Here is an 18,353-nt window from a genome sequence, read left to right on the forward strand (position 1 = left end):
CCAGGCTCTTCAGTGACTCACTCCTGGATTTTGTTGACTTCACACACCAGATAGACCAGAGATTCACTGTTACGTGGCTTTATTTCTATTACTATCAGAATAGATGGATAATAATTGAATTGACCTTGGTTTGTATCTTATTTCAAAACTCTAGTTGAGAAGAGTTACAGAAATAAGGCCTGTGAATTGGCATATAGGAAATAGAATGTAACTAGATAGGTAAGTACCGCTGAGAATGAGATTCTACACTCGGTGTAACTGGCAAATTCATGGTCGTTATCTTCTAGAAGTAAGCTAAGAGAATGAAACACTAGGTGACAGTAGAAGAGGCTGGCTTCTGAATGAAGATTCCCCTTGGAAAAACATAAAGGACACAGCCATACCTAGCTCCCAGTTATGTTCCCAACAGCCACCTTAACAGTCTTGGATCCCCGTTTCTCTAGAATAACACAAGACACCTTAGTCTCCTTAGCGCACATTGGCTAAAGATTTGATGACTCCCCAGAACTGTAGATCTTTGATTAATGGAAGGCTTTGTTAGGATTGAGGTGTTTTTTAATACATTGGAGGCAGAATCTGTACATGAAAATGATGATGGTAAGTATGTTGTGAAACTATAATAAAGCCATATATGAAAGAAACATTTTTATCATTTGTCTTAAGGGCTTTTAAAACTGTATAATGTTTTGTCTTTAAAAGTTTATTTAACAACTTGTCTCCAACTTGTGTAATCACTGTAAAACCCCCAAGGGGGTGTTAAATAAGGACTTTTGTAGCAGTAGAAAGTCTTGTTAGATTGTCCAGAGGAATCTTCCTTTTACTTTGAAGTCTGTAGATTGTGCTTTTGATCTTTTTTACTTTAAAGAGTACCTGGCCCTGGAGCCTCACTTTGCGTCATTCTGCACTTGTACTTGTACTGTGTGTATGTATGTGTGTGTGTGTGTGTGTGTGTGTGTTTGTGGGTATGTCCCACTACAAATGCTGCTACTTTGAGTGTGTCTGGGTAGCAGCATAATCTCAGCTCCCAAATTTATGTAGGGTAAAAATTAGAGTCTTAGAATCTCAAAGCCCTTTTCTGGCTTCATAAAATTTTTCACATGATGAAAGGCATCAGAGTAAAAGGCAGGTTTTATTAGCATTTGGGTATGTTTAGTAAATTATTTTAGCATGTTTCTTAACTTTCTATTTAAAAATATAAAATATGAACTTTCTGAAAAGAGACTAGATTAAGCTAAATTTTTTTTTACCCATGGCAGTTTTGGAATATAATTTAGGAAGAACAATCCCATTAAGGAAAAGCACACCTGAGTCCTACGGCTGGCTTGGTCAGCACATTCTCTCAAAGTGCCAATTTCTTAACCTATAAACTTAAAGGGTTGGATGAAGTCATCTGTAAAATGTGATACAGTGATAAACTTTTCATTTGATTGTACTTTGTTACATTTATTTCCAGTTAGGAATAGATAGAAACTCAGAAATTATTTTATACTTGTCACTAGATTATAAAATCTCCTGCAAGAATTCATTAACAATACTAGGAGCTCTAAGGCTTTTCTTAGTTTCACATCCCTGAAAACAATCATGTAGTAAGTGAAGTAATATTTTATAAGTACATGGTACATGGTAGTTACATGGTAGTTAAACTCTGCATAGGGTTGGTAATGGATTCATCTTATGTGAAATGTAGTAGGCAGTTATAGCAGCATTTCATACTTGCCCTGCTCTATGTATCTTTTTAAAATTTAATTATCAGTATGTGATTATTCCAGCATTTTCAACCTCAGTACTTCTGATGTACTTTACAGAATTGTGAAATATACACATAGAAGAGTGTAATGTCTGTATATTTTAAACAATAATAGTGGTGAAAGAACACCATTGTATTCACTACCAAGTTTATGAAAAAGATGTTTCTCTAGAACCTTTGAAGCTCTCTGCTCCTTTCTGAATATATCTCCTCCTATCTTCAGCCTCCCCCACATTATAATTTTGAAGTTAATCATACCTTTGCCTTTCTTTACAGTCTTATCACACATATATGTATCCCTAAATGAATCATTCATTCGTTTTGCTTTCTTTTAAACTTTCTCTTTGTTTCTTTTTGAACCTGACATTGTGAACTTATGAACTATTGAAAGAAATAGAATCTATCACATATATTCTTGTGTTACTTATTTTTTTATTTTTATTTTTGGTTAATGTTTTTGAGATTCACACTTGTTAATATGTAGCTGTAGTTCATGATTTTTCACTGCTTAATTGCTTTAATGTACCATATTTTATTTAGTCTGTTGTCAGTGGGCTTTTACGTTTCTAGCTTATACATTTCCTTGTTGTTAAAAGGCATTTAATTACACAGAAAATCCTTCAGCAATGTTACCAGAAAGCTAGCAACTTCTCAAATATTTAGTTTAATCTTTGTTAGAGGCATTATGCTCTCTTTGGGAAAAAGTATTTCGGGGGAAAATAAGTAAAGTTAATGTTAAGATTCATATGTTGCTACTAGATAATAAGAATTTCACAGCAAAGTCATTTTCTAGAAAATTGCAGTTCCTGTGTCAGAGGGAATTGAGTGCAAGTCCCATGAATGAGGGAATCAAAGATTTCATTGTGGAAATTAGAAGCAGATGCTTCTAAGTTGGAGGATTTTCCCTGACAACAGCACTTTTTGTTGGCGATGTCATGCTAGAAATTCATCTTGGTTGAAAGGAATTTTTGTGCCTGGTTGCTAAACTTGATATGACTTTTGAATACAGATGGCTGTGAAAATAGTTTCTGTGGTTTAAAATTCATGAATTTTACCACTGCCTTTGTTCTTGTTGGTTGCCTATCTAGCATCTCTTCTTCTACCCCAACTTCCCAGAGGTACCCAAGTTTTCATTTTGATGTCCATGTACTTCAGGGGAAGTTAACCCACCTCCAGATTTAGATGTGGGCCCTAGGTGGCTTAGGTTAATTCAACTATTCCCCATCCCTGTGCAGTGCTGAGGGGCTTGTGAACTCTCCAGTCAGGTAGAGTTTCAGTTTCTTTTTTCCTTCCACATTCTTGTTGATTTGTCCACTCTGAGAGATGCCAGCCTTAAGATGGAACTGATTTCAGGGTGCCAGAAAAAACTAGATTCTGTATGACAATGTGTGCCACCACATCAAACCATTTATGGCCCCACCCATTTTACTTTAGACTCCGTGTTACTTTATAAATTTCCCTCATTTCATTTAACTAGTCCTATTGTTTAACTGCTAATAGCTAACACTTATATAGTGTTTACCAAATGCCTTAACAATAGGCATTTTGCTTTAGGCTCTGAGTTACTTTTTAAATTTCCCTTATTTCATTTAACTAGTCCTATTTTTTTTTTTTTTACTACTAATAGCTAATACTTATATAGTGCTTACAATATCCTATAAAGTATGTACTGTTATAATTTCCATTTTACAGACCTGGAAGCTAAGATAGGTGAGAGACTTGTCAAAGGTTATACAGTTAGTATTAGTAAATAGCTGGCTAAGAGTCAGACCCAGGCAGTTTGGCTTCAAAGTCCAGATTTGAGTCGGATATTTTTGGTACTTGCAACTTAGTGCATCCCAACTAGTATGTCTCCTTGTATGTTTGCTTTCACATATGTTGGCTTAACCTGACACACATGGAGACTTTCGCAGAAACTGTATTTTGTGGACAGTGTTGGAGAATCGTATTCTTACATTATGTCCACTAAATTTGGAGACAAGAAAAAAATGTACACATTCCCTCTATAACTAACACGCAGAAAATATTCAAGAAGCTCTGACCAACACTGACTCCCACTGTGGGGGAAAAGTGTGTCATAAAGGAACATAATTTTAATCTTAATTGCTAGGGAGGATTTATTCACATTTCTGGTGAGTAAGTCTAAATAATGTATTCAACAAGTCCTACTGGGTACCTATACAGAGCCATTACTGCCCCCGGCCATTAGTGACATAAAGATGCTGACAACCTACCCTTGAGGAGACTCTGGTCCTCTGTGGGAGCAGGAGAAACACCACTGAGCTGCCTAGGAATGTGGAGGCATACTTCACAGACCAGCATCTTGAGTTTCCAAGGAGAATGAAGATACTTTAGGTTTTGTTCTTTTGGAGTGAGTAGGTGGGTAGGATAATATGCAAGGGATAATATTCTAGACAGAGGGAACAGCATGGTCAAAAGCATAGAAGTATGAGAGCAAGACTTGTTCAGGGATCTGTGAGGAAAAGAATTGCAGCAATTCAGAACATGAACTGGAAAATGCTCACACTGAGGAGGAATGGGACCCGATAGTGAAGGATTACTGTGCTTTAGTGTTAGGTGTTGTCCTGTGGATGTGCTGAACCGTTAAAGAATGTGAGCAATGGTGTGATATGTATGATCAGATATGCAGTTTAAGAGGTCACCCTGGCAGCATTGTAGGGGATGGCTTTAAGGAATTAGACAAGACAGAGAACATTTAAAAATTTAGGTGAGAACACAGTGAGGTTGTGTAGTAGAGAAGAAAGCTGTTAAAAAGGCTAGACAGAGGGAGGATTTTTTTATCTTACTAAGATTTTATATATATTTATATATATTTGCTATATATAAAATGCATATTATACAAGATATATTATGCATATATAGAATGCATATATAGCATATGTATATGTAGCAAATAATAGAGGGCAAATAATTTTCCCAACCTTTCAGTCATTGAGGACCACTTTCATTTATTCTTCCCCCCACCTTCCCCAGGCTTTATGTTTGGAACGATTGTCTATCAAAACAAATTAAGTCATTTGTTTTCATTTTTTCTGCTTTGTCATGTAGAGCTAAGTGTGCTATCAAAATAAGTGCTTGAAAATAATACTAGTATTACTTAAGTGAAAGATCTTTTAATTTCCCTTGAGATATTGCTGTGGGAAAATATGCCACTTTCATCGGGCTTTTTGAGATGCTTAAAGATCCCCATCACTTCTTTTACGGACTTCATTGTAATAGTTGATTAACAGAATTATACTTACTACTGTTCAGTTTAGAAAGGATATATCAGACCTGGGCTTTGGAGAAATATGTTTTTAATCTCTAATATAAGACAAGTGATGATTTCATTTTCTCGAGTACCCCTATTGTCATTAGCCTTTGCTTTGCCTCTGTAATCAAATAAATAGAGTGAGTATGGTGGTAGCAGAAAATTATGCCAAAGAAGAAGAGGAAAGGCTGAGTCCAAATAGCACAGGGTGCAAAACCATGACTAAAGCTGGAGAAGGCAATTCATTGGTTGAGTTAACGAGAAACAAAACTTGGAAAAACAGTCCATGGTGTACGGTACTGTGTGCCATCCAAGCGAATCTTGTTGGAAGCCCCTCAGGGTACCGAAGAAAATACCTTACATTGCAGGAGAATTCTCAGTAACCAGGCTTTACATCTCTTCAGTCTGAGTTTGCATGGGGCAGCAGCACAGTCTCAGGCCTCTCCACCAGGGCCGTTACCTGTATTACTTCCCACCCTTGTAATTCTTTATTCTCTCCACAACATACATGGTGTTACCTCCCTTCATGGAATCTTTCCTGAATGCCATGCTCCTCCCAGTTTTTAGCCTTTCTCAAATCCCATAGCCTTCACTTTACCACACAGTTTACCATTTAAGATGTAGTTGTATCACTTCCTGTTGTTTCTACTGTATTAAATTTGACTCCTGAAAGACAGTATAAACTTTCTAAGGGCTAAAATTTAGAAATGGTGTTGAGAGATAAATATGTATCAACTAACACTTCAACAAGTGCTGGAGTACTCAAATATCAGTTGGTTTATGCTTGTTCATTGACTAACAGAATACTCATGATCCTTTTCTTGCTTTTATTGTTTTCCTCTTTGATTTAGCAGCTTTCTTTATTCCTTCTAGTCCTGTTCTCAAAATTATATAGTGAAACAGGGTAATTTTTGGCTATAGTGGGTATTTGTGATTTAGGGGGGATGTGCTCAATAAATGTTTATAATTAATGATGTTATTTTTTATATACAATAATTTACTGATCTGTTCCTGTCTTTTGACAATACTTTAGTGAATACTTTTATTCAGAAATGTTGAATGCTTTGTTTGAATTATTTTCTTCTTATACATTCTCTACAAGTGGGATTATTGAATGAAAAGGTATGAACATCTCTATGACTCTTACTACAAGACAAAGCCAAATTGGTGTAGTGATTTACACTGCTAACTGCAGCTTTTGATTCGACTTCACTGATTTTTCTCTTTATTGCAATATTAAGTTCTTTGCTGGTCTTTTTATATTCTCCCTTTTCTATAGCCGAGGACTAGCCACTTAATGTTTTTCATTCGAGTATGACGAGCACTACTTGGCACCAATTCAAGTCCACTTTAATTGGAAGGTTCTTTTTTATTCCTAACCCTAAGGTTAACCTCATTGGTTAAATACAGAAGTTAAATAATCTGTTAACTGCCAACAGAAGAAAAAAAACACCATTTATTTAGATCTCAAGATACAATAAAAAATAGCATAGATAGTGACCACTACGTGTTTGCAAACAACAGTGCTTCCACTTTCTTTACGTGAAAGCCAGTTGTGTTTCTTGGCAGTAAATACAGTAACACATACTGTGTATCAAGCTGCTCTACGTGCTTCACATTTGAGTAACCCATTTAATAATTTTCACAAGAGTCTCATTTCAAAGGTGAGCAAAATTGACACAAAAAAGTACAGAGACTTGCCCAAGGGTACCCAGGTGGGAAGTGTCAGAGCTGGGGTTCAAACCCAAGCTGTTTGGCTCCAGAGTCCAAGCTGTTAACCAGGATATTGTACTGCCTACTGCCATATAGTGTTTCCTCTTTCAAAACTTAGCCTTTCTGTTGATTCAACAACTAGCCTGCATTTCAAGTGACAAACGTAGCCACTTATAATTGTATAGTATAATAATGTTACAGTCAGATTACAGTCTCTATTAGATTGCATTTGATAATTAGCTTAGTGGGTTTCCCCTTACCAAATTTATAAAATGTGCTTGAAATTAAAGCTATTTTTACTAAAATTGCTGATTACACTGTTAACTGATCAGTTTTTTAAATTATACATCAACCATGCTTTCCAGTTATTTTGTTTGCAGTAAAAGCATTTTCTTAACAGCTACTGTAATTTATTACAAACATACAATACAATAAAAGCATATTCAGCATGATTCTGTAAAAACACATTGTGATCTTTCATAAGAGGACTATTCACCCACACATTAGTATTCCAGATGAGATATTCCTTTGTTGTTAAAAATTACTGTTATGAATTAATTGCCTAATATGCTTTGTTTGCCTTCAATGAACTTTGCATTATTTCCATAAATCATTTACTGTGCTAGTGATTTATTTTGAATTATTTTCTTCTTAAACATTCCCAGTAGGTGGGATTTTTTTGGTGAAATAAATAATTTATTATTATTTTAACCCAACCACCTAAATTTTTCAGCTACTCAGATTTTATCCCCCATCTTCTCTGCTTATGGTGAATAGTGACTATTCTCCTTTTTTTGGATTGGAGAGAAACTAAAACTTAAAGCAGTTTTTTGTTTTTGTTTTTTTAAGTAAATGTCAATGTTGGTATGGCCAGAGATAGTAAACAGTGAATTAATGAATGAATGTATCAAGCAGTCAGCTTCTTGTTTGGATGGGCTGTATTAAAGAGGACTTACTCAGTTGCAAGTGGCAGAATTAGCTTAAGATAACTTACTGGCTCACTATATGATAATTTCTCTGGATGGTTTCTAGCTTCAGACATAGCTAGATGCAGCAGTTCAGATGATGCAATCAGGATTTTTTTCCGAGCTTCTATTTCCTTTGTAATGATGTCCTTCTCAGGAGATTTCTTACCATGTGGCATCAAAGTTGATTGCCAGCAACTCCAGGCTCATATTATTTTCACAAATAGCAATTTAAAAAGAAGAGCAGCTCTCTCCTTCCCAGCATTTTTATCAAAAATTTCATGGAGGAATTCTGGGTTTGCTCGGGTTACATGTTTGCCATTTATACCAAACACTGTGGTTGGAGAATGAACCCTGTTGGGCCAGCTCTGAGTTACATCCCTCCCCTGCATCACCCCCATCAGCCAGGGTGGGGACAACACATTGTGATTGATAGCCCCACTGGAAAGATGGTGCCAAGCAGACTAAAACAGATGTCCTCTACCTTCCATTCTTGGTCAGCCAGCACACATTTCAATCCATACACCCATACACACTCTATTTCAATACATAAAATTTCAAAGGAGTAACCACCTAATATAATACCACTTTCCTATTTACAACCAGCAATATGCTTAACTTCCCTACCCAAAAATAGACTTCCTGAAGTTTAGCTGATTTGCTACATCTGGCTCTGAGGTCTAGATCTCTGTATGAGTGTATTATTGTTAATCATTTGTAGATACTCCTTCTCATGACCTGGCAACTCACAACTATTTTTAAATTTTTTTATTTTTGAGACAGAGCCTTGCTCTGTTGCTCAGGCAGAAGTGCTGTAGCACAATCATTGCTCACTGCAGCCTCGATCTCCTGGGCTCAAGTGATCCTCCTGCCTCAGCCTCCTGAGTAGCTAGGCCTACAGGCATGTGCCACCATACTCAGCTATTTTTAAAAAAAATTTTCTAATAGAAATGGGTCTTGCTGTGTTTCCCAGACAGGTCTCAAACTCCTAACCTCAAAAAATCTTCCTGTCTCGGCCTCCCAAGGTGCTGGGATTACAGGTGTGAGTCATTGTGCCTGGCTTTGACTCTTATTTTAAGGAACAGTCTTTCCAACCCAAATAATCTGATAGCTAATACTTTATATCCATTATCTCGTTTAACCCTCCCAATAATCATAGGAGGCCAATACTAAAGATTTTACAGATAAAGAATCAGATTTAGAAATCTGGTACCTTGCCAAAGGTCACATAGCAGGTGTTGTGAAATCCAATTGAGATCCAGATTTGACTGAGGAAGGGTTAAATCTGTCTTCTTAATCAGCATTCTATTCGTGTTGTCTCTAAACATCCAAGGCTAAGGCATATCAAAAGTGATCTTAGCCTTTCCACAGTACCTTATTTGTCCACCAGAGCAATGGTCGGAAGGTGGGAAAGAGACAGCAAAAAAGAATCTGATGTTCTTTCCAGAGTATTTGGCTCCAGATGGCTGATAAAAATCAACTACTTTCTTTATAGGTAAAACAGTAACTGTAAAACAGGCCATGAAGCAGAGAGTGTTCAATTTACTTCTGAAGTGAGAAAAGTAAATCTGTGGCTCCTAAATGTTTTTTTTTTTAAACAAATAAATGACCCTTTAAAAAAAACCCCTTATAACACAGAGTATGCAGGCAAATTAAAAATTAGGTGTCAGTTGTTTCCAGAACAGTTTTTATATTTTCAGGTATTGTTTTCAAAATAAAGGACTCTAAAGGAGCGAGCATTTGGGGATTATGGAAGTGTATTTATATGAGAAGTTTGGCAATATACAGTACTAAATATTAAAGTTTTAAGAAGTTAAACTTCAAAGCTGTTCCAAAGCCAGAGGCCACACTCATTCAAGAGGGTGAAAATTTTGTCTTTAAAGTTTAAGTTGGATTTCTGAGTTTAGTACTCAATTGCTGACCTTTAGTTGGAAAATAAATATTTAGTAAGAATTGTATTATTACTTAGATAAAAAAACAGCTGGATGGTAAAAAGTAGCCCGTAATGTCTATATGGAAACCTGTAGAGCACTAGTTCTCAACCACAGGTAATTTTGCCCCCAAGGGACATTTGACAATGTCTAAGGAAATCTGGGGTTGTTACAGCTGATGGGAGTGGGCCTCCTGGCACCTAGTGAGTAGAGGCCAGGGATGCTGCTGAACATCCTACAGTGTGCAGGACAGCCCCTCATTACAAAGAGTATTTGGCCCAAAATGTAAGTAGTGCCAAGTTTAAAAAACTCTTTGGTAGAATCTTCATGTATAGTAAGCCAAACAACTAACTTTCAATGATCATATACTATGTGCCTGTCATTGGCGATTAAACATAGTATGTAGCTAGTGAAGTGACCCTGTTCTGAGAAGAGATGAGTAGAGACAGATGAGAAAAGTAACAATTACAAGCTACTGAAGTAAGTGTTAGTGTAGAGATAGTGCTTTGAGATAACAACTGAGGAGTACTTACAAAGAGTGTTGCACAAGTAGATTATTTACAAGGAAAAACTTCTTACTGAGCATGAGTTAGTCACATGGGCAGCCCAGATCCAAGGAGAGGGGAAATAGATCCCGCCTCTGAATGGGAAGCATGGCAGTGAGTTTGCAGGTTTCTTTAACATACCATAGGTACATACCGCTGTTGTTAACAACAGTGCCTGGAACATACTAAGTTTGTAGTAAATGCTAGCTATCATTAACACTATTATTTTCTATTTTCTGAACAATAAGTGAGTTTTGGCATGGAAAACTCTTTCCTGGGATGGATGGATAGATGGATGGATGGACGGAAGGACAGCCAGAAGGAAATTACATCTCTTTCTTCATTTAGATATTTTCCTTAAATATTGACTCATCAGAGATGCTTCCCTTGATTAATCCTATATGAAATAGCATCCATACCACAACCATATCTTCATCAACTTTCATCTATTCTGGGCTTATTTTTCTTCCTAATACATGTCACTGTCTATATCGTATGCTTATTGTCTGTTTCTGTTAGAGCAGGATATTTGTTTTGTTAATGCTGTTAGTGTACTCAACACATACAGTAGCACTTGGCAAACAGTAGGTATTGAATGAATGAATGAACAAAAAGAAACAGAACTTGTTTTACTAAAGACATTTTGATAACACTTTTGGGATAGGATACTATGCATTAAAGATGATACACTGTTTATTCCAGAATGGTCTTAGCTACAGTATTCATAGCACAGTATTTGTATACTAATGCTATTATCCATTATATCTTCCTTTGAGTTTGGCATGAGAGTTGTCCATCAGAGTACGTGTGCTCTTAGAAATCAGGGACATTACTATCATCTTAAGCTTCTTGGCAGTGATGTGTTCTTAATTGGATGGTGAACTCGTAGGTAGAGGGGGAATATTGCTTTTGTATTCTGCTTTTCAGCAAGTAAGTACTACGGTACTGAGTATAACATGAGCTATATAAATGTGTGATGATTAAATTAGAAGATAGGATTCTCTGCAATACAGTTTTCCAAGATAATTTTTTGCCTTGTTTTTGTTAGGTAATAAAGATATCATGTTGACTGTTGACATATGCCTACTTAGTCATGCTTCGATTATAGTAATCTCATGAAATTACCATCCTTTTGCTTTTTTAAAGAGACAGTCCTAGAATTGAAAATCCTCCTTTGCCTCCATTCAAAATGAGACTATATTATGTAGGTAGGAAATTTCTGGTGACCTACCTTTGATTTTAAAATTTTAAAAAAATTACCATAGTTTTAGATTTAGAGAAAAGTTGCAAAGTTCGTATTGAGTTTCTGTATACCCACAGGCACCCAGTTTCCCCTGTTGCTAACATCTTACATGATTGTGATACATTTGTCACAACTAACAAATCAGTATTGATATATTGTAACTAAAATGCATACTTTTAGGGGTAGTGACCCAGTTTTAAAGCTTATTTCCCACAATTTGTTAAAAATGAAATCAGTATTGAATGTCCATGGGTAGTGGCTTCTTGATTCTTAAAAGAAACTGAGTAACTTTGTAACCATTGGGACTTATCAGGAAATAAGGGACTCATAATAATGTGGGCTTAAAACTCAAGTCGGGGAATTGTGTAGCTTAACATATTTTTTTGTAAGTTGGGTATTAATAAAGAGGCTGGGTGGGGTTTGATCACTATTAAAACTGATTTTTTGTTCCTTGGAAAATATGTTACTACAACATGTTGGGCTGAAAAGGGTTGCCCTCTAGTAGGAAATGTGTCCTCCTGGGACTGAGTTGGAATTTAGTTTAGGACACAGAATATGTAGCAAATAGCTGTGAGGGTGACTCCTAGAATTCAAATTGGTATAAATTTAATCTAACTCTTTTCCCTAGGACTGCCCAATTTAAGATTAAGTTTTATACTGGTGCATATTAGAGATATGGCTATTTTGCCATTTCAGTGGAACCTTTTAATCAGCTTTAATGCTGTCTTGGGTAAAGTAAAAACTTAATCTCTCTCTTTAAGGGCTTTACTAGTTTGCCATCTTCAAAGCAGAAAAAGCAGCAATGAAGTAGCACTGCTTCATGTAGACTCTGCTTCTATTAAATTTGCTTCAGTAGTCCTCTTGCAGTCATCTTTTGTGCTGCATATTTGAACCATAAAATAAGTAAAAATTGCACCCAAATGCAAATTTCAAGTTATTTTAATGAAGTTCTGGAAACATCCCAAAGCTCAGAAGATATTTTTTCCTAGTTATTTTTTTTTAATTCTGGAAAGGAGGTTAGTAGACATGCCCTGCTTTAATTGGTTTAATTAGAAGTGAAAAATTATAGGACTAACTCGATTTTAAGTATAGATTTAAATAAGAATTATACTGGAATGAATATTATTTAAGTGTTTAAATTTAAGATACATTTAATCAGAGCTTATAATTTCTTCTTGAAAAGATTTATATACCAAAAAAGAAGACTAAATGTTGGAATATATCAATATATAGGGAAAAATTTTACCGTGAAATATAGTATTTGATAAGAAAATCATTTTATAATTGCATCTCTAAATGGTATATCTAAGAATATTGTTCTACAGGACCTTAATAGATATGCATTGGGGGAAAAATGTATTGTGTGCTCAAGTAAGTTTGAGAAATACTGCATTAAATTTAAGAAGTTGCCTGCAGGTCTTCTCAGAGCCTTAAACACTTCCTGAATTTCTAAGAGAGAACATATATAGGGTACAGTACTTTGCAAACCTATTTGACTTGTAGAAATTTATACCTTTGATAATGTTGAGGACTTTTTTTTCCTATTATGATGATGTGATATCATTCAGATATATTACTTTTTCCTAATTCTTTAAGATATTTTTCCAGTGTATTATATTCAACCCTCTGCTCAGTGCCTTCCTTCCGCTAACTAAAGTGATGATTTCCATCTGTTGCTACACATCAGAAATACCTGGTCCTGACCCTGGAGATTCTATATGAGTAGAAATACCAGAATTTCTATTTCTATACCTGCTCAGGATTCTGTGTTTAATTACAGACATCTGATGCAGCCAATACTGGTCCTTCAACTGATGCTTTGGAATTGTTAAACTAAAAGCATGCATTTTTTCTAGATAAATGAGTAGATTAGGGTGTAGTTTGTGGTCATAGAACATATGGGTTAACCATTCATCCTAGTGAGAACATAGCACAGGCCTCCGATTACCCCACAAGGTGATGTGCTGGCTATAAGCTAATATAAAACGATTATTATTCTTTAAGAAAAGCAGAATACTTCTAAATGGGCTTTTAGCCACCTTCCTAATAATGAAGTGTACCATATATATGATTACCATTTGTTTTTGTTTTGAGTGATTCTTTTATAAATGATGTTTTATTTATACTTTAAAAAGAATACTAGATTATGTTTTCTAAATGTGCCAACTATCTAAGAATATATTCTTTCCCCTCCTGCTGATAAGAGTTAGACATTTAACCTTAAGCAAATTGGCCGAGATTCTATCTCATTTATGCTTTGATTTATGTGAGTGTTAATGTATTTTCTGTGAAAATTGTATAGTTACATATACTCTCCTCCTAGTGAAACAGTTCCATATTCCTGGAAATGGTCTTTTACATCCTACAGTTGTAGCTGGAAAGGAATAATATGAATACTAATGGTTTGAGAGGCAACTAGTCTTGACATGTCTTGGTTGAATAGTGTTCTATTAGCAAAAATATATGAAATACTAGACACACCCATTAAAAGTAGAAAATACCCACTTCTGTTTTAAAATTATTCTGCAAGGTTTTGTCAATGCAGTGAGACATAAAACAGAAATAATGGGTGTAATTATTGAAAATTGGAGATAAAATTTCTATTACTTGCAAACAAAATTCTCTGTCAAAAACCTGAGAAATCAAATAATACAATTAATATGTTTAATAGAACTAATTAGATATGAGGGATGTCCAAAATCCATCACGCTTTTCTATACAAATATGCGGTCTTGTTTTATCTGTGTATTAGTTTATGAAATAATAAATAGAAAAATTAAGTTTGCATTATCAGGTTAAAGACTCAGGCAGGGGCTGGGCATGGTGGCTCACGCCTGTAACCCCAGCACTTTGGGAGGCCGATGTGGGTGGATCACGAGGTGGGTGGATCACGAGATACAGACCATCCTGATCAACATGGTGAAATCCCGTCTGTACTAAAAATATAAAAAATTATCTGGGTGTGGTGGCATGTGCCTGTAGTCCCAGCTGCCTAGGAGGCTGAGACAGGAGAATCACTTGCACCCAGGAGGTGAAGGTTGCAGTTAGCCGAGATTGCGCCACTGCACTCCAGCCTGGTGACAGAGTGAGATGCCGTCTCCAAAAAAAAAAAAAAAAATCAGGGGAGAAAGAGCTATAAAAACTAAGGAAGAAGAATGTTATAAGGAGGACTTAACCAGGATAAATGTCATAGAGAGATCAATTAAAGTGATGGGCTAGAGATCACCGGCTTCCTTTAGCAGAGCCATGTTGGTGAAATGAAGGAAGTGGAAGCCAGACCACAATGGTTGAAGAATGAATGTAATGTGAAAGCCAAGACATTTGTTTGAGTTTGATAGTAATAAAAAAGAAAGAGAATTTTCTTGTTGCTGCTGTTTTTGTCATTTCATATTCAAAACCCTTTCTTTATCTCCCATGTGGGACTGAAAACTCCTCCAAGACAGGATCTCTGTTTCTGTGAGCCCTGTAGTACTTAGTACATCCTTGAATGTGTGAGGCTGTCATTGGTTATAAGTTTAACTCCTGACTGTGAATGAAAGGTTTAAAACTTTGTGGGCAAAATACAGAATGAATTTAAGTGAGTTCTCATGTATCAAGGTGGCGCTGGCTGGAGACATGCCGTCCCTGGTCCCTGTGCCCATAGAATAGTAGTGCTGTGTTTATCTTCCTGACACCTCTTCACAGTCTTCACTGCCTTTATTCAGGAGTCTCCCCCTTGGCTTTTCTACAGCTATGAAACCCACGTAGTCAAGCACCATGATGCTTCTCCTGCAGAGTGTGTGATGAGGAGGCAAGCTTGGCTTTCGAGTGCTGGGAACCTGAGGAATTGCCGAGGACCTAGAGCCCAGCCTTGATCACCAGAGAGCTCAAAACACAATGAACAAATTGAATTTCCATAACAACAGAGTCATGCAAGACCGCCGCAGCGTGTGCATTTTCCTTCCCGACGATAAATCTCTGAACATTATCATAAATGTGAGTAGATCCAGTTTTAGAAATGTTTAAGTATTCTGTTTTCCCCAGTGACCACATTCAACTTACGACTTGATTAAGGGTGAAATCTTTACAGAATAAGGGCAATAATAATGTGGCAGAATTGGGTTGTTCAATAGTCCATACATATAATAACTTAACTTTGTGGCTTGTGTGTAGCTACCGTCAACATTCTCTCACCTGGGATAGAATTAGAGAATTGTGGTTACTATATTGAAAAACAAACATTTTGCTCTTTTTACACTTTTTATTGAAATATATGAATTTGTGTCTTAAGTGTTTAGAGTTGTATCTCACACACATGAAATGGTTATCGTTGCTATTAGGTTGGTGCAAAAGTAATTCTGGCTTTTGCTATTGAAAGTAATATCAAAGACTGTAATTACTTTTGCACCAGCCTAGATAGCTTTTTTTTTTCCTTGACACTGAGTCTCACTCTTTCACCCAGGATGGAGTGCAGAGGCGTGATCTTGGCTCACTGCAACCTCCACCTCCCAGGTTCAAGAGATTCTCCTTCTTCAGCTACTGAAGTAGCTGGGATTACAGGCACACATCACCACACCCAGCTAATATTTTGTATTTTAGTAGAGACGGGCTCTCACCATGTTGGCCAGGCTTGTCTCAAACTCCTGACCTCACGTGATCTACCTACCTTGACCTCCTAAAGTGGTGGAATTACAGGCGTGAGCCACCATGGTTGGCCTTAGATAGCTTTTTAGTATGCATCTTGATTTTATCTTAAGAATAGCCGAAGTCTAGCCTATTTCCAGGACTAGGTGCATAGGCTGTGCATTTGAACACTAAGCTGTTGCTTATGGTCTGTGAGTCATAGTAGTCAGCTTGCTTACATAACCTCAACATTGAGGAATATGATTTTTTTAACTTAAAAAAATCAAGTTACAATTTACATACTGAAAAATATAGAAACCTTATGTGTGCAGCTCAATGAATTTTTACAATTGTACACATGCATGTAACCATCACCTGCTTGAAATATAGAACATTCTCAGCACCCTAGAAAGATCCTTTGTGACCCCTCCTAGTCAATATCTTCCACCTAAAGGGCAAAAACTATTCTGATCTCTGTCACCAAAGTTTTGCTTGTTTATGAGCTTCATGAAGCTGAAGTTATGTATCTATTCTCTTCTGGCTTCTTTTATTCAACATTTGGCCTGTGAAATTCATTCATGTGAATCTATGTGACTATAATTCTTTCTTTTCCATTGTTGTGTGATATTCCATGTATGAATACACCCAATCTATTCATCTACTGTTGATGGATAGATACTGGGTTGTTTTAAGTTTTGGGCTATTGTAAAACTGTTATGAACATTTTATGTGTATGTACATGTAGAAATATTTCTGGGTTTATATTGAAAAGTGTATTTGTGAATCATAGGTTACATTATATTTATCCTTGGTAGAGACTGCCAAACAATTTTATGATAATCAGTGTCATGTCTAACATTTTTCAACCTCCGTATTATCAACTTTCATACTCTTGCTTTCAGATTGTATTCTGTTGGACTTAGAAGAAAAATTTTCTTAGTGCATGATTTGAATTAGTTTTCTTTCCTATATGCTACTATATTTTAATTTATTTTTATTTAATTATTATTATTATTATTATTATTTTTTGAGACAGAGAATCTCTCTCTCTGTTGCCCAGGCTGGAGTACAGTGACGTGGACTGCAGTGAATTAGCTCACTGCAGTCTCTGCCTTCCAGGTTCAAGCGATTCTCTTGCTTCAGCTTTCCAAGTAGCTGGGACTACAGGTGCCTACCACCACACACAGCTAATTATTGTATTTTTAATAGAGACAGGGTTTCACTATGTTGGCCAGGCTGGTCTCCTCACCTCAAGTAATCTGTCTGCCTTGGCCTTTCAAAGTGCTAGGATTATAGGCATGAACCCCCACGCCTAGCCATGTTACTATATTTTTAATCCAATTGCTATATAAAACAGTATTTCCAAATGTTATACTGAAATTTATATGACATTTAAATAACTTTATTAAAAACTTTAAGTTTCTGCTTATTGCCATGGTCATTTTGGCTTCATTCTTGGAATCAACACAATTTCTTAATTTCTCCTGTATTGTCATATTTGTATAGGGATTGCCTGAGCATCCAGTAGGCCTGCCTGTTGGGTGAACTTTGTCATCTTTCGGGCAGAATTTCCATTGATAGCTACATTGCTGCTCAGGGTATCTAAAATTGTTTTTGGATATGTGAAGTGATGGGGTATTATTTTGACAGCATTTGGTTTTTTTAACTGAATAAAAATTCACAATATATCTCTTTTCAGGGTGGGCACGAGCAAAATAAGATAATCTAATCCTTAACATATGTGAATATTCTGTTTTACTTTTTATACAGTTATATAAAAGATATCCACCACATTTAAAAAAATATACATAATCTAGGACATATAGCATAAGCACTTAAGAAACTTCTCTCACTTTCATTTGTCTTTTTACCTGGTGCAATATGTGTGTATGTTCTTGTGTTTGTACACATACATACAGGATGTGGACCACACCTTCCTAACCACAGTTAAGTGAAGGCAAGACTAATCCGACTTAGTGAAGAATACTGAAAGCTGACTATAATTTTCAAAGAAATTAATTTATACTAAAATTTCAGCTGAGGAAGATAGTTAAAGAGAACAGACTGGAAGATAACCAGTTCATTTGCTCCTATAGATTAGTGGTTTTGAAACTTGAATGTACATCAGAATTATTTGGGGCAGTTTACTAATATTCAGTTTGTTGGGCTCCACTCCTTAGAAATGCTGATGTAGTCTATGGCCATACCATCCTGAATGGGCCCGATCTCGTCTGATCTCAGAAGCTAAGCAGGGTCTGGGCTGGTTAGTACTTGGATGGGAAAAATGCTGATATAGTGAGTCTGAGGTAGGACACAAGAATCTACATTTAATAAGA

General features: G+C 36.1%; 1 protein-coding gene across 5 annotated transcripts in view; it reads left to right on the forward strand.

Moving 5' to 3' along the window:
- Window positions 1-18,353, forward strand: part of FRMD6 (FERM domain containing 6) — an 82,316-nt gene that overhangs the window by 24,823 nt on the left and 39,140 nt on the right. For all 5 annotated transcript variants that reach the window (XM_012451059.2, XM_012451058.2, XM_012451062.2 and 2 more), the window contains exon 2: window positions 15,146-15,390. In XM_012451059.2, coding sequence (XP_012306482.2) covers window positions 15,292-15,390 — 99 coding nt within the window. In that variant the 5' untranslated portion in view covers window positions 15,146-15,291. The remainder of the gene's footprint in view (window positions 1-15,145; window positions 15,391-18,353) is intronic.

This window comes from Aotus nancymaae, unplaced genomic scaffold, assembly GCF_030222135.1.
Source record: "Aotus nancymaae isolate 86718 unplaced genomic scaffold, 86718_ANA_hifiasm-v0.15.2.pri h1tg000062l, whole genome shotgun sequence".
Lineage (NCBI taxonomy): Eukaryota > Metazoa > Chordata > Mammalia > Primates > Aotidae > Aotus > Aotus nancymaae.